General features: G+C 31.8%; 2 protein-coding genes, 1 long non-coding RNA gene and 1 pseudogene across 5 annotated transcripts; 2 read left to right on the forward strand and 2 right to left on the reverse strand.

Annotated features, from left to right (window-relative positions):
- Positions 1-5,973: 5,973 nt before the first annotated feature.
- LOC110644831 (glycosyl hydrolase 5 family protein-like) lies at positions 5,974-8,741 on the reverse strand (annotated as a pseudogene).
- Positions 8,742-11,221: 2,480 nt separating this feature from the next.
- LOC110644840 (uncharacterized) lies at positions 11,222-12,228 on the forward strand. The gene is made up of 2 exons (XR_002492907.2): positions 11,222-11,464; positions 12,037-12,228. It is a non-coding gene; the product is annotated as an uncharacterized LOC110644840 (long non-coding RNA).
- Positions 12,229-12,363: 135 nt separating this feature from the next.
- On the reverse strand, positions 12,364-15,493 carry LOC110644839 (glycosyl hydrolase 5 family protein). Its single transcript, XM_021797800.2, has 4 exons — positions 15,006-15,493; positions 14,080-14,327; positions 13,414-13,934; positions 12,364-13,169 (listed from the first exon to the last, which is right to left on the reverse strand). Exons 1-4 carry the CDS (start codon positions 15,420-15,422, stop codon positions 12,667-12,669), a joined length of 1,689 nt encoding a protein of 562 aa, XP_021653492.2. The 5' UTR covers positions 15,423-15,493; the 3' UTR covers positions 12,364-12,666.
- Positions 15,494-17,785: 2,292 nt separating this feature from the next.
- On the forward strand, positions 17,786-25,276 carry LOC110644834 (mRNA export factor GLE1). Of its 3 annotated transcripts, none has more exons than XM_021797791.2 (15): positions 17,786-18,050; positions 18,143-18,292; positions 18,432-18,590; positions 18,686-18,800; positions 19,006-19,154; positions 19,375-19,546; positions 19,724-19,946; positions 20,604-20,713; positions 21,208-21,278; positions 21,384-21,465; positions 22,024-22,098; positions 22,383-22,466; positions 24,177-24,308; positions 24,463-24,585; positions 24,671-25,276. In XM_021797791.2, coding segments are annotated over exons 1-15 (1,902 nt in total). In that variant the 5' UTR covers positions 17,786-18,048; the 3' UTR covers positions 24,926-25,276. The 3 variants fall into 3 exon arrangements, 2 of the variants coding, with proteins under 2 accessions (XP_021653483.1, XP_021653484.1); XR_002492906.2 differs by having other exon boundaries at positions 17,832-18,050; positions 24,437-24,585; positions 24,671-24,819; XM_021797792.2 differs by lacking the exon at positions 22,383-22,466 and having other exon boundaries at positions 17,832-18,050.
- Positions 25,277-25,311: the final 35 nt, after the last annotated feature.

Consider the following 25,311-nt stretch of genomic DNA (forward strand, 5'->3'; position numbering starts at 1 on the left):
ATATTATTATTATTTTAAGATTTGAATGACAAAAGTGCAAAGAAACTGAAAAGGAAAAGGTTACAAAAGGAGTTGTTCTTCAAATTTCTTTGCATCTCATTCTGTGGGAGCCAAAAAAAAAAAAAAGAAGAGGGAAGGGAATTAGCGTACAAGTTACTAGAAAAAAGAGAGTAAGTAATCCTACAAGATCTTATGCTAGACATACATTTCAGTTTCTACTGCAGTAGGAATACAAGTTTTGCATTCTTGATGATGAGTGTTTATATGATTATGCAATTAGAAAAACTTGATAGCATATTTAGAATATAATTTTTTCCGCATTTTTATTCTTCATCCACCAATTGTGAAGTGTGCTGCAAAATACCACCAAGCTCAGTCTAAAAGAGAAGAAGAAGAAGAAGAAGAAGAAGAAGAAAGAAAACTACAGATGCCTGCAGCTGAGACTTTTAGTTATAGAAAACATAAATGTGCGTTCCTTTAGTTCCTCCATCCTTGTTATTGATTCTGAACTGGAAGGTCAATTCAAAGGCACAATGAGGCACAATGTGGATTGAGTAAGCTAATTTCAGAAACCAAGAGGCTTCTTATTCCCCTATATTTGCTGATTAAAGAGAGAGACTTCACCAGATTGAGATTCAACCTTTTGTTAGCTGCTCTCTCTTTTTTCTTCTCCTCATGATAGAATTTGCTATTGAACTGTTTTACATGCTCAATCAATACTCTAATCACTAGATCATAATTCTCAATTGCAAAATTCAATTGATCAATAATTATAACTTGTTACATTGAGAAACTTGTCCTTATTCAAGAAGAGCAAAGTGATAAATGAAAATCTCCTAAAAAAGAAAATGGTAAACGAGAGGAAGAAAAAAAAAAACAAAAAACAAAAATCTATTGTGCATGCAAAGTGTGAATAAATATAAAATTAATATGAAAAGCACTTAGCATGTAAAATAAAATTTAATTCTTGGCCATTTAACTATAAACATCATATAGAAAAAGTAATTTATTTGTTTATTTATTTATAGTTAATTATGGTTCATTCAACTCTGTTGCTTGCTTCCATTTTTAGGTTATTCTATATAGAAGAATGAGCAAAAGCTAGTTGCTTGCTTCCATATTGTTGCTGTTACCCTGAAAATTTTGATGTCCTAATCCTATCAAAATTGCAGTTGCAGAGGTCCTAATGACGAAGATTGCTTCTTTGAAAGAAATGTTGGAAGCCATTGAAGATGGAGGTGCAATGGAGGAATAAATCATGTGGTTGATCTGTATTCTGCAACTTGAATCAGTATGCTCACACTTCATGCTTGAAAATGTGATATCTGAATCTTAACAATGTTATATTATGTAGACACGCATCAAGTTATTGAAAATTAGACATTTGGCCAACAATAGTTATAATGAAATTGTTATACATAAACGAATTTCATTGTATAATTTTTCTTCTCCATTTAAATGTTTCTTTGAGTAGGCATGATAAAATCCTTACAAGTTATCACTGATTACCTTTTATGTTGCTTTTAGATATCCATGTACACATTGATGAATATTTTGTACTGCTCAAATGCTTACTCTCTTGTCAAGTTGCTTCATTGACTACTGCTGTTATGCTAAGCCACCCTGGTACTTGGACTCGCCATTTTGCCCTGACATAACCATGTCTATATGACACGACACTGGATATCACATGGAATATTTGTCCAACACACATCCATGAAGTTGGATATGCCTAGTGAGAGAGCTCAGATGAAGAGAGTGCTTACCAAAATGCTTGGCTATGCACCCTAATTCACTAAAATGGGGTTCCTAATATCTATTTCAATATTTTTTACATGATCCTTTCATGGCAGCAAGAAGTCTAGAGATAAAGAAGAAAGATAAAGAATAAGAAGGATAAAAAAAACGAAGAAGAAGAAGAAGAAGAAGAAGAAGAAGAAGAAGAAGAAGAAGAAGAAGTGAGATAGGCAGCAGCGACGCAGAAAGAGAAAGAAAGAAAGAAAGAAGAAAGGACGGGAGCTTAAATGAGGCCTTGAGAAATTGGATTGCTATAGGTGTCAAAACTGTTGTTGTAGGTCCATGACAGCCGTTTTACAACCGCTACACCTGCCTCTGCCTTAATAGATAATTACAATGGTTTTTTTTTTCAAAAGTAGTTGAAGGAACTTAATAAATTATTACAACCGTTTTACAATGATTTTTCAAAGTGAAGTTACAAAGAAAAAAGTAGCTGAAGGAACTGCAGATGCAAAGTGGTCAAATGCGTAAAGGAAGACTGAAACTTTCGTACAGCAACCAACATTGGAGCTCTTCAAGTAGAATAACTTGGTCCTTGAACCTCTTACAAACAGATACGATTGCAAATTCAAAGAAATTAAAGTTAATCAACTTATGAGTTCCAATTTCAGAATATAGAATTCTGTAAAGTGAGAGTTATTTCAAAGAATAATGTGTTCAGTTGTTCACCAATTTGCATGCACGAAAAAGTGCATGGTCAATGGATAATACTTCAGCCATGATAGTCTTTGGATTAGAAAGTAATTCACAATCCAAACTTCACCGATGAAAAGTAGATAGCAGGGTGAAAAATTATTATAAATCCAACCTGAACAACCAATGATTTAAATGGAAGGGGATTAAAATGAATAAATGATCAATCATTTCAAAATCTTCACCAGCTAAGAAAACAAAAAGGGACAAATTAATGCATCAGAATTGCATTTTGAAACTCTGAGTGATCAAGTTTCTTGATCTGCAGATAGAACAAAAGTTGAGCTACACAAATTATCTTTCATAACTTCTCAAACTAAAAGGGTTGAGACACATAAATTATTTTCCAAAATCATAATACTTAAAAGTTGATTCAACTCACCACCACGACCACAAAAGACCTGAGAAATGCTGACATCCCTAGCTTGTCACGTATGATCTTCATCATCAAGCATGCACGATCAATAACAGTCCAATAAGACACCTAACTGACTTCATGACTTGAATCTGAAATCACAATTTTGCAGTAGAACTAAGTTGTAGTAAGGAAATCAAACAGACCTTGATATCTTGCCATGAATCAGAATCCAAATTAGTTACAACCTACTGCCATCTAATAACAGAATAAATGCATTTAAAATAATAAAATTAAAATAATAAAATTAGTCAACAATCATTATAATCCTATCGCAACTTGTTTATAGACCTAGAATCAAAGTTTATAGACCAGGCCCGATTTCCCCTTTCCACTATAACAGCAAATATGGAGCCTTCAATGGTGGCCATCAAGCATATTAAAGCTGTTAAGGAGAGCTCAACAGGGTATGTTTTCAGTTTTATAGCCTATAAACCAATCATTAAATAATCAGAAAATATTGAATTTAAAGGGATAATAATTAATTTCGTAAAACCATTAAATGTAATGTGATTAAAAGAAGGATATATGTAACTATTCATTAATTACCTGAAGGATGATGAAATTAGACCAACTCCAATCATAAAAGCACCCTTAATGGCATCATCATGGTATCCTACCACTGTCACTAGAGTCCCCAATGTCTTTGCCTGGCTATGCAATTTCCTCAAGTTGACCTTCTCAAGCCTGCATAAAAACCCATGATGAAAATCAAATTCTGTTATTTTTTTGCAGCTTGAATTTTTGGATACGTTTTCATGAACCCGAATTGTGATCCAACCAAAAGTTTAGGGTTGCAACCCAATTGGGATAAAAAGTGAGATCAGTAGTGGTAGCCGAAGGCACGGGCCGATATATTGTAATATTCTGCTCTTTGCGGTAGAGTTGTGAGATATTCGGGAAACATACTAGGGTTAGGGTTTGAGAGTTCTGAGTGATTGTATCTTGCTCTTTTCATCACAGTGAAACTTTTTCTCTTGTCTTGCCCATGGACGTAGACCTTATGGTTGAGCCATGTTAAATCAAATCCTGTATTATTCTTCTTCTTTTTTCTATACTATGTGATTGTGCGATTTGTGTGTGTACCTTAGATTTGCGTACCTGTTATAACAAATTCACTATCCAACAAATATGTGTCTTTTTAGGTGATAGAGAATTATTAATTACCTTAAGGCCCAAGCCATAAGAAATGCAAAAGGAGGATGAATTATCTTAAATCTTATGTGAGCTAGTAACAAAACATTATCCATTGCTGAAACAAGGATAGTTGAACAAGTTAATGATAGCAAAACCAAATCAGACCAAAATAAAAAGTTTCAGCCTGGTCCATCAAGTCAGGATACATTCTTTGATTTTAAGACTCTTAACAAAGTATTCAGTGGCCTCACTACTTTGGACAGAAACATAGCAAGGGATTTCCTTAACTGTTTTGCTGTCAACCTTATCACCACCCTGAGCAAGCAACTCTTAAAAATGCCAACTTTTATATATCCCAACTCTTATCAATTTTAGAATTTATAGCTTTGAGAATTTTAGATGTCTGCCAAGTCAGATGCAGAATCTTGTGTCTCTTCAATCCTTGGAGATATACAATTGTATAATTAAAAGACAAATTGTATATGTCCAATAACATCATTTTATCCATTTAAACTATATGTCTAATTAAAAGACTTTTTATCATTTAAACTCTGAGAATGGAGCTATGTAAAATCAGTTGCAAGTCATTAGATTTCGTGACATTTCAAGACTAACATTATCATTAATTAGATAACTTGATCATTTTTCATTTTTGTTTCTAAATTTAACTACTTTAATTATTCTAATTTTTGGACTAAACCAACTAATTGCACAAACCATCAAATCCATCCGCTTCACTTCCAAGGATCATCTGGCCATTAACAAGTGCACATATTCTCTCTCTCTCTCTCTCTCTCTCTCTCTCTCTCTCTCTCTCTGTCTCTGAAATGATTACTCATATAGAAGGAAGTTGGACATGAAGGGAGTTAGAGGAATCACAACATCAAAATGAAAAATACAGTCTGCAAGAAACACATGGACAAATATCAAAAAATTTTTGCCTACAATTATAATAAGCTTCTATCATTGCACTAATAATAAAGTGAATTAGATGCTAAACCTCAAAATCAAACATTTAATCAATAACGTGTAGGTGAATCAGAAGAAAATCTAAAAGAAGCACAGCAAGAAGACGAAGTCACCTGCAAGCGAGTTTCAGAATTGAGAGGGAATTATTCTCAGAGCTCTGGAATCTCCTCCAGATCTCAGAGATGTCTCCATGTGTTCGGTATAAGCCGAATCCGCGTGACAAAAATTCCATAACCCAAACCCTAACAGTACCGACTTAAATTGTAACATTTTTTCTTAATTTGCTGGCAACGATTTTGAACTGCTGTACAACAGCTTTAACACTGTTGCATATTAACTTAAGCCTTTTATGTAAGCTCTGTTTGGCAATGCAGCTTCCGTCGAAAAAATACTTTTGAAAATATATTAATTAAAGTGTATTTTAAAAAAAATTAAAATTAAATTTAATAAATTTTAATAAAATTAAAATAATAAAATAAAATCACTTATTTAATAAAAATAATTTTTTTAAAAAAATAATTTTGACAAACATATTGAAGAATTTTATTTGATAAAACTAATAAATGTATAATAATTTTATTATAATTATTAATTATAGTGAGTTTTATAATTATAAATATAATAATTTCATAGTGTAATTTTTCATGCACTTTTAATGTGTTACAGGACTTTTGAGTTTTTTTTTCTCTGTTTTAATGTCTCAAGTGGCTGTTAATATTGATTTTGAAACAATTAACTTATAAAAAAAAATAGAACTATTAGAAAATATAAATTTCATAATTTTAACTATTTAAAATTATATTATTCTGTTAAATTTTAAACAATATATATTTTATATTAAAAAATTATCATATTAACTAATATTTAATAAAGATATTAATCTATCTAGTCAAAAATTATTATTTTTTTAACATCAAAGACGATAGTTATTATTATATAATTTATTTTATTTATTTATATAAAGTATTCGAGCACTTATGCCTTACGAGCCTAACATATGGACATGTGTCTATTTCCAATACCCATTCCCGAATGCAAATAACATAGCTACGCCCAAAAACTTCCATAAGAAATTATTTATTGGGGACCCCAAATACAGGATTGAACTCATTCGCCTAGAGGGTTTTGCCATGGTTGAACTTTGTTCACCAATTTGAGCCATTGGCTTTCTGGGTCCCAAGTATCCTTTTTACTCAAAGACTTGCAAATATTTGTAACAATGGTGTTGTTGGAGTCTATATCTAGGCAAATGGCCGTGCCATTGGTAATCTTAGACGAAAGATGCAATTTAGAATCTGAGATGATATGCCATTTTGAATTGCTGTCTGTGCAAATTACTCCAAGCTTGACTGGTTTGCCCAACTCATCTGCCTGTGAGCAAAACGATGACCCTTTAATGGATAAAGTCTTCTGGGATGTGTATCTCCAACCTTCAGAATCAATGCAAGGGCCCAACCTCGACGGCTTTATAATTGATTTTCTTAGGACACATAGACCCGTTGATGGGTGGAAAATCACTTTATGTGGATTAGTACTTGACAAGCCTGGTCCCGCATTAAAATAAACACAATCTTAACTCTTTACTTACAAGATACATGTTTTAGGGTAGGATATACATCAACTAGTAGAGAGCTCACAAACTTAGAAAGATAATTATGCAGGATTGAAGCATATGCGATACCTGTTAGAGTATCACATTAAAAAGCTGTAAGAAGTTAAAAGATAACATAAGGGAGAGCCAATCTTAATTGGCTTAAGTTATTTTGATAGAGACAATTTCAAACTCAATAATCAAAACACATTAACAGTCTTCAATGCTTTTTGGGTCAAAATTTCACATGGTATCAGAATAGGCCATAATCCAGGACTATGATAAACAGTACCGCAATGAATAAGATCCAAGTGGATCCATGGGTTAATAAAATGAACTAGACTTTAAAACCAAGCCAAAAAAAGAAGAAGGGACCAAATTTTAGAGGGGTCACTGTATGTAATTCAAGTGACAACTATTTTAAATCAAAAATTTGAGTTCAGTTTAATAGCATTTAAGGGGGAGTGTTGAAGTCCCGCGTTAAAAAGTTATAAGAAGTTAAAAAATAATATAAGTAAGGGAAAGTCAAGCATAATTAGCTTAAACTATTTTGAAAGAGGCAACTCGAGCTCAACAATGGCAATAATTTTCAACATTTTTTCCTATCAAAATTTCACAAAATCCGCATTTCTTATGCAGAACTCACACTAGCGTAAGAATCAAAGCATGATACTGTCCCTATATTATAAGTGCAACAATATACCTTGAAAAGGAGATTGGAGGACAGATATTTGTTGCAAGAAGCTTGAATTCGAATGTCACACCAATTCCAATTCAACACCCCATAGACCTCATCAAACACTAACACACCTCCCCTAAGATAATAAATTCCGACTAGTGTCCTTAGAGCCCAATCCAAGTCAAGTTCAGCTTCTACAACTAGGAAGCAACCCAAGTACCTATTATCATTCACATTTGTACCTCTTTGATCCAGTCCAAACTCGCTCACAAACAATGGCCAACCTTGGTCTAACAAAAACCATGATACCCTCGTCATATTACTCATCACTCTTCCACACAATTGGTTAGGATTCCCATTTTTCCATGCCTGCCCATCTGAAACCACATACCAACGCACCTCAAATACCACTTTCCCAGTGAATGTCTAGTTCACAGGACTGTTGCGCAGGAATGACAAGTCTGTGCCGTAACTCAGGCCAGACAGAATAACAAGGACATCTGGGTTTGCTGAATGCACTGCTTCAGCTCCTTTTTCCATGTACCTGTCTTGTAAAATTCAAACATTAAGAAATAATATACCAAAATTATACAAGTCTTAGCTTTGAAATCTTCTAATTAGAGCTTTGAATCTTATTAAAAGCCAAATTTTGAGTTAGTTTTTAACCTTCAAAGGCAAAGGCTTACTACCTGTACCAAGCATTTACGTTCTGTTTCTGGCCTCGAAGCTCATTCCTAAGGCTCATGCCAACCACATTAGGGAAACCATTAAAAATGGTAGCCATTTGGGTTAAGCCCTTAATCCATTGATCTGGGTTAAAGTAAGTGTCGCCAAAAAAGCCATTGTCATCGAAGTTACTGCAACACCAACCAGGCTTGCTTAAGTGATTGTCTAGTATTACCATCACATTATTGTCCCCAAGGCTAGAAACAAAATTATAAAAGCAAATTGTTAATTAATGAATTTTAATTTGGTGGGACTGAGTCGAGTTATGAAATCTTGAATTCAAGTTTAGTGAAGTTAATAAACTAGAAAATTTTTAGTCCAATTAATTACCTGATAAGCCTTGATGAGGGGAAGATCAATGATGGAGGGATTATTTGCCTGGATACAAGAAATGGATTCAAGCAAACCAAGGCCTTGAAAGGATTGTCTGACGGTGAGAGAAGCATAAGTATCATTTGTGACCAAGAAAAGGGGCCAAGTGAGTCTCACACAATTGAATCCCGTGGACACAATCTTCTTGGCAATCTCGTCCATGGATTGCTTGCTCAGCCCCTCAGCCACCACTACGCCCAGTTCACGCATGCTAGCTTCATTCTATGGCCGTTCTCATCCACGATCCACCGTGAGCTGGTAGAAAGAGGCAGAGCAGTGGCTCGCTTGGATGTTGTCACTGTAAACAAGGTTATAGAGAGGGAGAGGATGGAAAGAATTGAGAAGAAAGAGAGCTTCCCCATGGTTGTGTTGGGTTTTTGTTTGTTCTTGCAATATGTAGAACTCAAATTCGAGGGAAAGGAAGATTTAAATGATAATGATTTGTTCCAGGGATACGAGTAGGAGTGAGCAGATTTCGGTTTAAATTGAAAAATTAAACTGAACCGAACCGAGTCAATTCAGTTTAGTTTTAAAGTTCAATCGATTCAGTTTGGTTTTTAAATTTTGATAATTTCGATTAATCGGTTCGGTTAGATTATTTTCATAAAAAATGAAAAAAAACCGAACCGAACCAAAATTTTATATATATGTATATCAATGAAATCCTAAGATTTTTTATTTTTGATTTCTAAGTTTTTTTTTATATTTTTGTTATTGAGATTTAATAGTGAAAATATGAAATTTTATAAAATTCGATTTAATCGGTTTAAAACCAATCAAACTGACATTTATCGGTTTGATTCGGTTCTGTTTTCTCTTAATAATCAATTTGATTTGGTTTTTAAGATTTTTTATTTTCAGTTTTCGATTTTATCGGTTCAGTTCAGTTCCGAACTGAACTGAACCGACCATTTGCACACCCCTAGATATGAGCATTAACATACCAAATGAAGTAAAACTTACCATTTACATTTTTTAATTATAAATTAAATATCTGGATTATTTCTTAGATCCTATTTAGCAATATTAGTTCTTCTACTAACTATTAGCAGCTATATATTTATATTAGTTGTTAAATATAAAAATAGTAGTATCATCTAGTTCAGCTTAGTTAAAATGCTCTATCAATCTCTAGCTAAAAATGTAACTTTTTATAAATTACTCATTCAATATTTAAATATTAGTATAAATATTATACCACCGAACAATATAAATAAGAGGGGTAACTTTTTATAAATCACTCTTTTAACCTCTAAATACAATATACTAATATAAATACTATTTCACCAAACAGTATAAATAAGATAAATAATATTTTGACTAACACCACATTACTTTAAAATTTGTTACCGAGTATGACCTCAATTCCTACACTGTCTTAGAATGTGGCTTTAAATTTTGCATGTCATCCTTGCCTAAAAGCCATATTAATATTTAAATTAAATATTAAATTAAGATTTAATTATGTTTCTAAGCCAATGATTAGATGGTATTAAGTATTATTAGAACTAATAAATTTTATCTTTTTAATACATATTAAATATGAGAATATTAGGAGTTAATAAATAAGCTATCATTCTAAAAAAGAAAATGACATATAATTTAGTATAAATAAAAAAGAAAATAAATATATCTTTATGGAACATTGAGAGTATAATTCTTGATTTAATTTTATTTCCAAATTATTTTAAATAGCAATAGTATATTTTAAATTTAATTTTTAATTCTCAAATTATTTATCAAAATTTTATTTTTTATATCTTATAATAAAAAGAATATATTAGCTTTGTAAGTAATTGAATTCAGACAAATTTTATTATAATATCAGTGTGTGATATACAATTAGAAAAAAAAAAAAAATCTTCGTACGATTAAAAAAGAAAAGACACATTAGTGTATTTAGTAATATTGTAAATATTTTATCAAATTGTGAGATTTGAAATTTACATTTCAATTAAAATTTAGTTAAAAAAAATGAGATTCCTTTAATATCTGTTAGATTTATGTAATTAGACTAATTAATTAGCATGAAAAAGTCCAAATATTTATGTAAATTTACAATTATAGCCATGTTTTAAAATTTTTAATTTTTTTTTAATATAACACAACCTTTATGATTTAGTGTAAAATTGAATTTGAAAAGGCTAATAATATAATATTTAAAGTTATGTTTAATTAATAAAATAGTTTATTGATTTAAATTTTATATTTTAAAAAATATATTTTATATTTATTATATATACTAAATGAATATTTTAGTATTTATTATATAAAATATATTTTATATTTATTTTTAATTTGAATTTTATGCTAAAAAATTACTTTTACTAATTAAAATTAATTTAATTATTTTTAAATCAAGTTAAATAAAATCGTGCATTTAAAAATAAAATATAAAAATAAATTCATATTATTTTATAAAAGTAAATTTAAAATATATATATATATAATTAAAAAATATCTCGAATTATGGCATCCATTTATAAATTGTCTTTACCTCTCAACAAAAAAAAAAAAAAAAAAAAAAATATATATATATATATATATATATATATATATATATATATATATATATATATATATATATATATATTTGTGTTATTTCTTAAGCAGAGCAAAATTATTTTTTATATTATTTTAGATGTTATTAAAAAAATAATTTAAAAAACAATTTTATTATTTTAATATATTTATAATTAATAAATTTAAATAATTTTTTAATATTAATACTTTCTAATTAATATATTTTTAAAAAAATTTAACATATGCTCCGACAATAATGCGAATCAATTTAGAGGCAATGGCACATGTTTTTTCAACTTTGAGTTAAAAAATAAATAGATCTCATTCTCAATAACACGGGGAGACTCACTCCCCTCCTTGTGAAGGTTTCATCGCCCCGCATCTGCACCTTGTCCCTTGTGTGCGTGCATGAATTATGTTTCTCAGACTTGAAATTTCCTCTTCTTAGCTCGGTGGTCACCCATTTCTCAGGTGGTCTTAAAGCATTTTGAATTCTATTTTCTGTTTGGTAGCTCTGAGAGCTGACGAAAAGTCAGGGAAAGAAAAGAGTCCAAAATCTTGTGTAAGTTTGCTTTAAAACTGCCAGCATTTGTTTGTTTATTTATTTATTTTTAGTTAATTTTGGTTCATTAACTTCAACTTTCAGGTCCTTCCGGTGGATTCAGTTTTATATTTGTATAGAAGGAATGAGCGAAAGCTTGTTCCTTGCTGGTTTTTATTCGAAACTAAGACTTTGTGCAATTAGATTTTAACATCTGATTTTAGGGCTAATAACAATGTTTTGTTTATTAGTGAGTGTCTATGAAATGCTTTATGCAGAACTGCTTTATGCAGATAACAGAAAGCACCTGTGATCTTTGGTGTTTATAGGAGAATTTTAAATTTAATTGTTCTATTAATGTGTTATTTGATTTTGTATAATGAAAGCAATGAGGGAGATGGTGCAAAATCTTTTAGGACAATTATGGTAATCTGAATTTCATAACGAAAACAACTAAGCCTTAATCCTAAACTAATTTTGTTATGTCTATATTGCAAATGGAATTCTATTAACAAGGACTAATTAACCACCTACTTGCAAATTGTTGCTGTTACCCTGAAAATTTTGATGTCCTAATCCTATCATAATTGCAGTTGCAGAGGTCCTAGTGGCAAAGATTGCTTCTTTGAAAGAAATGTTGGATGCCAGCAATGGGAGAATAAATCCTGTGGTTGATCAGTATTCTGCAACATGAATCAGTATGTTTCACTTCTTGCTTTAATATGTGATATCTGAATCTTAACATTGTTATATTATGTGGACATGCATCAAGTTATTGAAAGTTAGACATGTGGCCTGTCAGAATATGAGAGGAGATTATTTTGCTGTTCTCTTTCATTCCAAAACTAATATGGAAATAAAAAGGAAAATATTATATAGGAAATGATGATCTCACTGAAGTGTAAATCCAGGAAAAGAAATTCAAAATGAAATCTGCTGTTTTATCATTTGTGTGTGACTGTGATAAGACTGTCTTCTTCAAATAATCTGTTGTTTGGGCTATGGAATACCCCTAAACCTCCTTTATTTCTTCAAGCCTGAATTTCATGCTTTAGCCATTGAAATGTTCCTTTGGGACGTACACATGATAAATACAAGTTGCCACTGATTACCTTTTATGTTGCTTTTAAATATCTGTGCACATAATGATGAATATTTTGTACTGTTCAAATGTTTACTTCCTTGTCAAGTTGCTCCATTGAGTGCTTCTGTTATGCTGAGCCCTAAAACTTCCATAATAAATCCATTACTGGGGGCTCCAGGTCTAAGATTGAACTCATTCGAATAGTGGGTTTTGCCATGGTTGAGCTTCTTGTACTGTTCACCAATTTGAACCATTGGCTTCCTGGGTCGCAATTGTTATCTCTACTCAAACACTTGCAAGTATTTATAACAATGGTGTTGTTGGAGTCTACATCTAGGCAAATGGCTGTGCCATTGGCAATCTTAGACGAAAGATGCATTTTAGAATCTGAGATGATATCCCATTTTGAATTACTGTCTGTGCAAATTACTCCAAGTTTTGCTGGTTTGCCCAACTCATCTGCTTGTAAGCAGAAATATGTCCCCTTGATGGATAACGTCTTCTGGGGTGTGTATCTCCATGCGTCAGAATCATTGCAAGGGCCTAACCTCAATGGCTCTATCATTGATTTTCTTTGGACACAAAGACCCGTTGATGGGTGGAAAATCACTTTATGTAGATTAGTGTCTGACAGACCTGGTCCTGCATTAACATAAACACAATCTTATGTCTTTACTTATAAGATACATTTTTTAGGATGGGATAAAGTACCAATTAGTGGAGAGCTAGCCAGATGTTACAAACTTGAAAGATAATTATGCAGGATTGAAGCCTGTCCTAATATTCTCAAACTCCATATATGAAACCCACGTCCTATGCAAAATTCACACTGGTGTAGGAATGAAAGCATGATTCTGTCCCTCTAATCATTTTTGCAACAATATACCTTGAAAAGGAGATTGGAGGGCAGATATTTGTTGCAAGAAGCTTGAATTCCGAATGTCACACCAATTCCAATTCAACACCCCATAAAACTCATTTGAACCAATCACACCTTCCCTGAGATAATAACTCCCAGCTAGTGTCCACAAAGCCCAATCCAAGTCAAGTTCAGCTGCCACACCTAGGAAGCAACCCAAGTACCTATTATCATTCACATTTGTACCTCTTTGATCCACTCCAAACTCACTCACAAACAATGGCCAACCTTGGACTAACAAAAACCCTGATACCCTCATCATATTACTCACTACTCTTCCACACACTTGGTTAGAGTTCCCATTTTTCCATGCCTGCCCATCTGAAAACGCATACCAATGTACCTCAACTACTATTTTTCCAGAGAACGTCAAATTCACTGGACGGTTAAGCAGGAATGACAAATCTTTGTCGTAATTCAGGCCAGATAGAATAACAAGGATATCTGGGTTAGCTGAATGCACTGCTTCAGCTCCTTTCTCCATGTACCTGTCTTGTAAAATTTAAACTTTAAGAAATAATATACCAAAATTAAACAATTCTTAGTTTGAAATCTTCTAATGAGAGCTTTAAATCTTATTAAAAGCCGAATTTTGAGTTAGTTTTTAACCTTCAAACTTCAAAGGGCATTTACCTGTACCAATCATTTACATTCTGTTTCTGGCCTCGAAGCTCATTCCTAAGGCTCATGCCAACCACATTAGGGACACCATTAAAAATGGTAGCCATTTGGGTTAAGCCCTTAATCCATTGATCTGGGTTAAAGTAAGTGTCACCAAAGAAGCCATTGCCGTCGAAGTTACTGCAACACCAACCAGGCTTGCTTATGTGATTGTCTAGTATCACCATCACATTATGGACCCCAAGGCTAGACACCACTGCCTGAAAAAAATAAAAAAGATATATATATAATTTTACTTTAACACTTAGGCTTTCTTTTTCTTTTAAAAAAATTTCACTCCAAATGAAACTCATACTTGAAACCTCTCGGCCCTAAATAGAGTCTCTCTCTAAAGCTCATTATTAAAAAAAATTAATAAAAGAAGACTCTGTTTCAAAACTGGTATTACACTAATTAGCTAGGTTGCATGTAGATGTTTTCTTTTTATCAAAGAGTTTGTTTTATTAAAGAGCAAAGTATCAATTAATGAATTTTAATATAGTGACACCAAATTATTTTTAAGATTGTTATATTTTAAAAATAAACTTTAATTAAAGTTAAATTTTATTAAAATATAATCAACTTGTTTTTATTTACATTTTATTTTAATAGAATGCGAATGATTTAAAACCTTATTCTAGGCCTTACTGTGTCAAACTAATTGATTGACTGCTTAGCAAATTAGGTATTAATTTATACTAATTATTTTAATATGTAAGTGATTGAGTTACAAGTCAATTTGTTGTTACAAATCAACCACTAATATATATATATATATATATATATATATATTCCCTTCTTTCAATGTGGATTCCTAGCAAGCAAGACCACAGAAATTTGAGATCTTTTTTGTTGTATTTATTGCTAATAAACTTGACATTTGTAATCTAATTAATTACCTGGTAAGCCTTGATGAGGGGAAGATCAATAATGGAGGGATTATTAGCCTGGATGCCAGAAATGGATTCAAGCAAACCAAAGCCTTGAAAGGATTGTCTGACGGTGAGAGAAGCATAAGTATCATTAGTGACCAAGAAAATTGGCCAAGTGAGTCTCACACAATTGAATCCCATGGACACAATCTTCTTGGCAATCTCATCCATGGGTTGCTTGCTCAGCCCCTCAGCCACCACTACCTCTAGATGTGACACCCAGTTCACGCATGCTAGCTTCACTCTTTTGCCGTTCTCGTCCACGATCCACCGTGAACTGGTGGAAAGAGGCAGAGCAGCGGCTTGTTTTGGTGGTGTCACTGTCGATAAGGTTATGGAGAGGGAAAGGATGGAGAGAACAGAGAAGAAAGAGAGCTTCCCCATGATTGTGTTGGGTTGTTGTTAGGTCTTGCAATCTGCAGAAGTGGAGCTCAAAGTCTCCATTTATATTCGAGGGAAGGTACCTTTTAAATGATAATAATAAATTAAATATTAAACTAAGATTAATCATAAATAGTTGTGGGTCCTATATAAGATAAAAGCAATAGGCGAAATAGTGTTTAAAAATTAAAGGCAATTGCAAATCAAAGAAAGAAATAGTACTAGACTAATTTTATTTTAAAATTTTAAATTTTAATAATTAAAAAAAATAAAGAGAGTTGCAACAAATTGAGTAGTTAAGATTCATGAAGGGGTTTTTTTTTTTTTTATAGTAGAGGAAAAGAATTTATATAATTAATTTTAAATTTTTAAGAGAAAAATTTGATTGAGTTGAATTGAGTTATCCAAAAGAATTATCATATAAGAATTATCATGTAATATTACAGGATTTTGGATATAACATATTGAATAGTTTATTATCGTTTGATTAATTTTATATCGAATGGGAAGTGGGTTAGCATTAAGAAAAATGGAAAGTTTGATGTCATTGTCTATAATTAATTATTCCTTAAAATATTATTTTTTAAATTTATTTTTTTTAATTCTCAAATTATTTATCAAGATTTTATTATAATGATGAAATTTAACTAATATATTTTAATTTTAAAATTATAAAATTTTGAAATTAATTAAATAATGAGAATGAGCTGCATACAATCTGTTGTAGTTGGAAACACACCAAGTAATAGATAATATTTGATAAGAAGAGTATAAAACTTTGCCATTACACCCCAAAAAAAAGAAAAGAACTTTAGGCCTAAGAGATCCTTTCCATTGCATTTGTCTTGAGTCATGAACTTGACAAACTTACAAGCCAATGCACTTCTATTTTTGCTTTTGACTTTTTTTTCACCCTAAAGAGTTGCATGCCAATGTTTCAAAATTATTATTTGTAAGAGTGTGTTTAATTTTGCTTAGAAGCCACTCAATTCATTCTAAAATTATGTTTTAATTAAATAAAATATTACATTATTTTAATAAATTAAGTTATTTTTTAATTTATTAAGTAAATACTTAAACTATTTAAAAAGTAACTTTTTAAGTAATTTTATTAAACACTTGACTACTTATTTTTAAATTGACTTGATGAATTTTTTAAGCCTAATATGAATACTATATTTTTTAAATATAAATTTAATATAATATATAAAAATTATCTTCAAACGTGGTAGAAAATATAATTAAAAAAAATTAAATGAATAACTAAATTTCAATTAAACAAATTGTGAAGGTGACTGTTTATATTTTAATAATATTTTTATTGGTTTATGTGTTTTTTTAAATAAAATTTGTTTTAAAAAAATGATCATTTCACACATGATTTTGGATTAAAATTCAAATTTCCTTTATAAAAAGGGGGGTGCCAAGCCCTTTTGTGTGAATACAAGCCCAATATGTTAAAAGCTTGTGATTCACAACATCCAACGGCCCGAAACGTTCTTTCTCTTTTGTTTAAATCAGACCCGCTGCGCCCGTTCTGAATTGGCCCAATACTGAAACCGGACCGATGAAACTCAGGTTCAAAAAAATAGTATATTAAAATTATTTTATTATTTTAATAATTCAAACACATTAAATTCATTTTTTAATTAATACTAATAATACTATCAAATAAATTTTTAATTGTAATATATTTAATAAAAAAATGTTATTATTAAAATTAATTTTTATTCAGAAAAAAAAAGAACGGGGCGAAATCCATAACATGGAATGGAATGTAGTATTTACAACTGTACGTTTTGCATTTTCATATATATATATATATATATATATATATATATATATATATATATATATAAAAGGTGGGTTTTGTGTTGCTAGAGGTGCGCATTATTAAAATTTATTTATTTTAATAAAAATAAATTTAATTAGATTTAATTTTTAGTTATTGATATAAAAAATTTTAATTTTTTATTATTGATTCAATTATTTTTAATTTAATAATTAAACTAATCAAAATAATTGAATTATAATTAATCAATATATTAATTATAATTTTATTAATATTATATTATTTATAATTATTATTTTTATAATTTTATAATAATATTTAATTTATAATTATTATTTTATTAATATTAAATTATGTTTATTATTTTTTATAAATAAAAATAAAAATATATTTTTGTTAATATTTTATTAAATAATTAATAATATAAAATATATATTTTATTTTTTTATTAATTCAATTATAATTATAATCAATTGAATATTTTTAATTTTAATTAATTTTAAAATTTTAATTTAAATTAATTAATATTTTAAAAGTCAATTAATAATTCAATTACTTAAAAAATCAATTCCATCCGGGTCAGATGCTGACCCCTAAGTGCTCTGCCATTTTTCTACAAGTTGTGGAGACATCTCTCTTGGGTCGTTTCTTTTGAGCTTTTCTTTCATCAGTAGAGAGAGGTTCTGGGTAGTGCAGAGGGAAAGCTTTGGGCTTTAATGGAGACTACAGTGATGATTTAATCTTTTCTGGTGCCGTTAACTCAAACTTTAGGGAAATTTTGCGCTGTTGCAACGACTTCGACTTCAATTTGACGGGTTTTGAATTTCTTCCGAAGCTATGTGAGTTCAATTTTTTTATGTTTAGCTTTTCTCTAAATTTCGTAGCTTTAATTTGAAATCTATTTGGATCTAACTCTGTTTAACTCTTTTAGGGGAGCTTTTAAATTGGAAATTCCCTGTCCACCAAAAGTTCTTGAGATTGCGGCAGACCCTGAGCCTGATTGGAGTTTTAACGCTGTGTTATCAGAGCTTGAGTTACTTGAAAAGAAGCTTGATGTCTCCTTCGATAAAACCCAATATCGGTATCCCATTTCTCTTACCTCTCAAGGGTTTTATTATTGTTATTGTTATTATTATTATTATTATTATTATTATTATTATTATTATTATTATTATTTTGTTCTTGGAATTGCTAAATATATTGTTATCGTGTTCATTTAGGGGCTTTTCAAATAGGAAGAGTGTGGAGAGGAGTCCAGTGGCGTTTATAATGCGTATTTCTGATGATGAGATGGAGGATTCAGAAAGTGAAGCTGAAGAGGATCATGGTCCAAGTTCGGTAGCGGTGACACGGTTCAATTGTGATGATATTTATGTTAGGTATTGCCAAATTGGACTGCATTTACTAGTACTGTTGTTTGTTACCTTTATTTGCAATGTAACAAGTATTTTATGTGTATTTGTTTTGTTTTCAGTGTTAGTGATGACTTTGATTCCCAGATAGCTCTTGATGGCCAATCCTATTTAATGGATGAAGTAGGGTTAGTGGAAGGTGCCCTATTTGAGCTAAGCCCTGAGCTTGGAGTTAAGGTGTGTGGATTTCATTTAACTGTCAATCTTTTGTGTGTGGCCCTTTATAAATAGGGTTCATTTTGTGATTATTATGTTGAACTAGGCCCTGACCATCATTGAACTTTTCAGGTTGGCAAATGTTAATAGAGAAGCCCTTGCATTTATGATTTTCCAAGCTTCTCTGGTTTGTATGTATAACAGTGATAAATTGCTTGACTAACAGGAGGATATTAGAAACCAAATCTCAACTTTAGAGATGGAGTTAATGAGGGACAGTGGAAAGTATGATTCAGCATTCAAACGAGTTGAGAAGTATATAGAGGCAAGAAAGGAATCAGACCGAAAATTTGATACCCAATATCAGCGTAAAATGTAAGATTCATCGTCTTTATTCATTTATTTGGCTTTCTTTATTCTCAATGCAACATAATCTTACACTCACAAAAGAAGAAAACTGCTTGCTACTCTAAAAAATCTATTAAGAAAACTGCTTGCCGCTCCAAATGAGCTATTAAGAAAACTGCTTGCTGCTCTAAATGAGCTATTGAGAATCCTGAAAATAGATGGTGACATTTTTTTCATAAAACTCTAGTGCTGAAGCACTAGATAATCACTTAACTGCAATCCAGCGAGATCATGAACTCAAATCACAAATAGAAGAAAGGAGAATAAGAAGTGATGCAGCTCATGAAGAGGCTAAGAGAAAGGAAAAGGCTTTGCAAGAAGAAAGAATACGTCAAGAGAGAGCTAAAGCAGAGGCAGAGGTATATACATATATCAGGAAATAATCCAAATGTTGTAATTGCAAGCGTATGGTTGTCATGTCATTTAATGTATGTACATGTGATACTTTATAATGTGGTTATAATATGCATATCAGGAGTTAAGAGAAGATACTATTTATTAGTGGAAAAGTGGACTAATCACATTTTTTAATTCAGGCTAAACATAAAGCTGAGGAAGCAAAAATGGTTGCTCTAGAAGCAGAGAGGAAAACAGTGCAGGAAGCTGCCCGGAAGGAAGCTGCTGAAGCATCAAAAAGGGTAGCTGCTTTAGTCCCACAAGGAGATGCTGCCAGACAACAAGTAAATGTTAGTTCAGCAAATCAGAATCTTCATAAGCAGGGACCTGCATCCAATGGAACTCGTAAATCAGAACCAACAGGTATTCCTTGTTCTGTTTTTCTTTCCTGATTTCCACACAAAACTCAAATTTGTTATGCTTTCTGAATCTCTGATGTTACACCTTTGTGTTCAAATTTGTGTCTTGAGTTGCTATGCTTTTGGTACTGTTAATTTCTTTAGGAATATCTTCTTGAAATAGAAAAATCTATTTGCTCTTTCTATTTTAATTTTTGCCCATTCTATTTATCTTTCACTAGTTTCCTGGTCATGACCGGTAGATTTATTCCCTTGAGCTCTGGTTTGTCAAGTTGAACCCAAGATTTATTATCAAGTAATGATTTGTAGTGAGTGAATTAATATAGTTGCTTGTACATCATAATCTGATTTCATTCCTTTCTCTGTTCTCACAACTCAAGAATGTGCATAATTTGGAAGTTGGTAAAAAAAAAAACCATTTTCTATCCTCTTCAATACCCTCTATTACAATCTGCTCTTCCTTGTTTTCATAGACTTTAACCTTTTATGTTTTATAGGCTATTCTTCATCATCATTTTGCATGTTTATGGATCTGGTTCACAGTCTGTGGTCCTTTCATTTCATGTTTTTGCCTGTTAATATGTCTTACACACTTTTTTATTTTTTCTTTTATTAAGGTTTTGCCCTCATCTGACTTTTGAATTGGCCATTTTTATGGCAGCTGACATTTTGAGAGCTGCAGAAAGTGCTTTGAATCTGGAGCAGGGAAGACTACATAAACTTAAAAAGTTGGAGGAAGAGAACCAATCTCTGAAATTGAGCTCTAATATGGTATAGCTTGCACTTGTAATGTTATGATTTGAACGTTCTTCTTCATTTGTCTTTATTAGAAAATAATGATTGTAATTGTGGATACTTCACTGCAACTCATTAGCTGTGATTTTGAATTATTTAATCTATGGTAGTTGTATTTGATATCATAGTTCTAGACTTATAATGCAGAGTGTTAGGACCAATATTTTGTTCAGTCTTTCTTGACCTTTCTATTAGAGTATTTCTTAAGTACTTTGAACGTGTTGATGTGATTACTGTGCCCTTGGACTTCCAGTTGTGTTTCAGCTAATGCATTACTTTCTGATTATGTGAAATTGAGGATCTTATATTACTATTTTCATTACTTTGAACATGTTGATGTGATTATTGTTTTCTGGGATTTTCAGTTGTGCTTCAGCTAATGCATTGCTTTCTAATTATGTGAAATTGATCATCATATATTAATATATGTTTTTTATTTGATGTTCTGACTTGGTGTAATATTTGGTTAGGATTTCAGCAACAGTGAAAGGCATATCGCTAGGTTGATAAGACAAATAAGGGGGACACAAGAGAATATTAGGTATTTCTTGTTTGGTTGATATTCCTTTTGTTTGGAATTCTCATACTCATTTAATTCAATTTATATGCATTTTCTTAGCTTAACTTTTTCAATTCACCTTTGCAGAACAAAATCAAGTGAACTTATTAAAATTTTCAAGAATCCTTCATGCCCTCTGTCAATTAGCATTGCAGCATTTGCAAAGAAGGTAAACTTGATTAGTCCAGAAAAATGATGCCTTTTCCACTGTTATTTATTGTTAATTTATATGATTCACTGGGATAATGGAGAGATTAGAGTGCTTGGGTTAACCCATATGGCTAGTATTGAGTGCTCTTTTGCTATGTTAATGCTTTAGTCTACTAAAAATTTAAATTAATTGGATGCCATTGTTTTTCTTTGTCATTAGTTTGATTGACATATGTACATAAACAATGGAAAATATAAATGGAACACTTCTTTTGCATAAACCTGAACCATAAGCTATCAATAATATCATATCTAATAGAAGTTTGTAACATTACAAATGAGAGGTGAAGAGCAAGGTGTTAAGGTAAAAAGTTCGTCATTGATCAGTAATAGGCTTTGAATAAGGTAGATGCCATTCTTCTAGGATGCTTTATAGCTCAAACATTATTTATTCTTCATTTTAATTGTTTTATGCACTCATGTTACAGCTATTATGACGTAGTTTTCTAACTTGTATACTCATAGGATATGAAAACTCAAGGGTACACTGATGTTTTCCAAGTTTTGATATTTACAGGTTGCTTCCCACTGCGAAATTCCTGATAATGCTGCTTTTGCATGTGGCCATGTCATTGTTCTTGTTACCTCACAGGTACAGCTTGTTTAATTAGCTGTTTTTTCTCCTCTTCATTTTGTTGTCTCTATATTTCTATCAGATTTATTTGTGTTGGGGGAGGAGACATAGATTTATGGTTTACTTGCTTGATGCACTACTCAAGGCCTATGGTGGTATGTAGATTCTGTTGAGTCAGTGGTAGCATATGATTTTGAAATGATAACATGTGTGTTTAGGCTATTAGGAGGGTAGGAAATGATTTTGCCCCAACTCTTGGAATTCTTTTGATTTTTAACATATATTAATGATTCTTGAATCAGTTCCCACATGCAATGGATCTTATTCTGGCTGAGTTCCATTCAGCTTGCATCTATACTGTCCCCAAGCATGTAGTATACTTGAAGGTAACTGACTTTTAAACTCACTAAATTCAAAAATTTTTGTTTCAATGTTTGAATGGTTGGTTTGCTTTGAATAAATTGTAGATGAGAAGCTCGTTTTGGTTTAGCATTATACACACAAAACACCAAAAACAACCCATATACGCCCCTAGATGGCTCAATTCTCTGTACTGCATACAATGGCAATACTAGGGAGAATGGAACTGGTGAAGCAGTTTCTTCTCTTAGGCTATGATTTGAAGTCAAGTTTTCAATTTTCACTTGCAGTACTTGTCACTCATAAGGCAATAAGAGAATTATCATATGCTATTTATCAGTACTAAATGCTAAGAACAGTCTCCCGAATTCACTTTTTTTTCAGCATGTCATTTTTCTTAGGGCAGTATCAAATTGATATTATATCTAAATGATCTACATAAAGGACCTATCCAATGTACTAATTTTGGCATTTCGGATGCTGTTTGAATGATGGGTATTTATGTTGGACATATGGTGATTGGACAGCTGAATGTTAAAACCCTGCACCAATTTTAACATTTTTATGTAAATTTTCCTCCAAGCAATTATCATTTCACGTGAACAACCATGAACTTTTAGCATGGCACTTACAGCTATTTCCTTTTCTTTTTTGGTTTCATATTTCTTTGTCCATGCTTTCTTGGTAATCTTGTTTTTCTCTTAACCACTTTAATGGCTTAAATAGAGAAATGAAGGGATATGACATGAGAGGCATTTTGTTATTGTCCTACCTTTTTCTGCAATGGATTGTAATTAGGGGTGAGCAATCGGTTTAAACCGAACCGAACCGAACCGAATTAAATTATCAAAATCGAACCGTCAATTTCAGAAACCGAACCGAACCGAAGTTAGTGAAAAACCGAATCGAACCGAACCGTTTTAATTCGGTTCGGTTCGGTTTAAACCGATCGGTTTGATTTTTTATTAATTTAATTAATGATAATTTAGGTCTAATACTTGGTCTAATTTTAACTTTGGTTTGAACCTAATAACCATTAATCAATGAAATTAAACAATTAATATATATAAAATTAAATATAATTCATAAATTTTTCATAAAAATAAATTAATTCAAAAATCGATTCGGTTCGATTTAGTTTGATTTGACTATATAAATCACTATTCGGTTCGGTTCGGTTTAACCGATTTTTTTCTTTTCAAAACCGAACCGAACCGAAATAACCGAAATTTTTATAAATTAAAATCGAACCGAACCGATTAACTTTTAAAACCGAACCGATTGAACCGAATTGAATCGGTTCGGTTCGGTTTTTCGGTTTGAACCGTATTGTGCTCAGCCCTAATTGTAATATTCGCTTAGTTGGGTAGCTTAGACTTGGCTAAATATCATGTGCTTGCACTTGAATCTTGCCTTGATTTCTTCCTGTGTAGCTTTTTAGGTATCCTTCTTTAATATGGTCAAATCTCACATAAGCACAGAGCAAGAAAAATGTGTGAAGCTAGCTATTATTAGCAACCACAAATAGTTTATTTACCATTCTGTTCCCACTTATTATTCTCAAAGAAATTATAAAGGGAAAATAAAGGGTTAATATCCAATCTCCACTGGTCTACTCATGGATGAAAGACCAAAGTTTGCTTGTGGCATTTCTTTGCTTGTGGCATTTCTTTGGTTGTTTTTGTTGCTGCTACTGCTGTTTGCATATATGCTTAATGATTCTTTTAAACCTTCAGTCAGCATTTGAATCAAAAGAGGCTTACTACAAAACCATTGGATATCAAGAACAAGATGGGAAGGTTGAAAGCACAAGAGATTATTTGAAACGATTGGAATCCTACATGAAACTATATGGGGCTCTGGTTCAGGTTTGTTGCTAATCTGTATTATGGTTAAAAAGAACTCTAGTGCTTCCCTGTTGGTTGTGCAGCATGTACTATTATGTTGATGGTCTAACTCCATTCATTAGTTATTATTTGTCTTGTCTACTTTGTAGCTGACAAAGAACACTTATTCTGGCAGACAGAAATCCAGGGTATCCAGAACACTCATGGTCCAAAAGAAGGCTGGGCATGGCTTGCGAGGTTCTTGAATACTCTCCCTGCCAACGTATATACTGCTGTTGCATTGAAAGCATTCCTGCAAGTAAGTTGATACAGATTCATGATGTACTCAGTACAATAATTTTTAAAGGATCCACAGAGCTGACGAAAATCTATGTTTCCATCAGACAGCAGGGTTTGTGCTCTTCAAAAAATACAAATCCCAGTTTAGGAAGATGCTGAACATTATCTCCAAGGACTTTCTGAAGGCATTGAGAGAACGGGAGGATCAGGAGCTGAAAACAATAATTATAGAGATTCAATCCTACATAGAAGACAATAGATTCCTTCAAGAGCCTGAAGGATGGAGCATGCAGAGTTCATTGCTATCAAGTGTCATGGTGCCCGACTCGGAACCAAGTAGAGGTTACTACTATTATTGACCAGAAAATCCAGCGTAGGGGTGCCAGAACAAGATTAAATGTATCATCTCGGGGGGATATTATCATATTACTTTTTGCTAGTCATCAGAAAAAAGGGGGAAACGAAGTGCTATTCTTGGCTATTTTAAGCCCTAGATTTTGTCAGGTTGTATGGGCATTATCCGTTGCCTTCATTGCGAGTTTTAGAGTCAATGATGTGCTACTAGTACTTGCTGAGAGAGCCTGGACAGCCAGAATCATTTGATAATCCAGCCTATGCTTTTCACCCTCCTTTGTTGTCCTGCCTGTAACACTACATTGTTCAAATTTCTTGAGAACATCCAAATGTATGCAACAATATGTTGAGATTAATTTTCTTGTAACTGCTAGAAAGCATCAAATGGGCA

The sequence above is a fragment of the Hevea brasiliensis genome, chromosome 10 (genome assembly GCF_030052815.1).
Source record: "Hevea brasiliensis isolate MT/VB/25A 57/8 chromosome 10, ASM3005281v1, whole genome shotgun sequence".
NCBI lineage: Eukaryota > Viridiplantae > Streptophyta > Magnoliopsida > Malpighiales > Euphorbiaceae > Hevea > Hevea brasiliensis.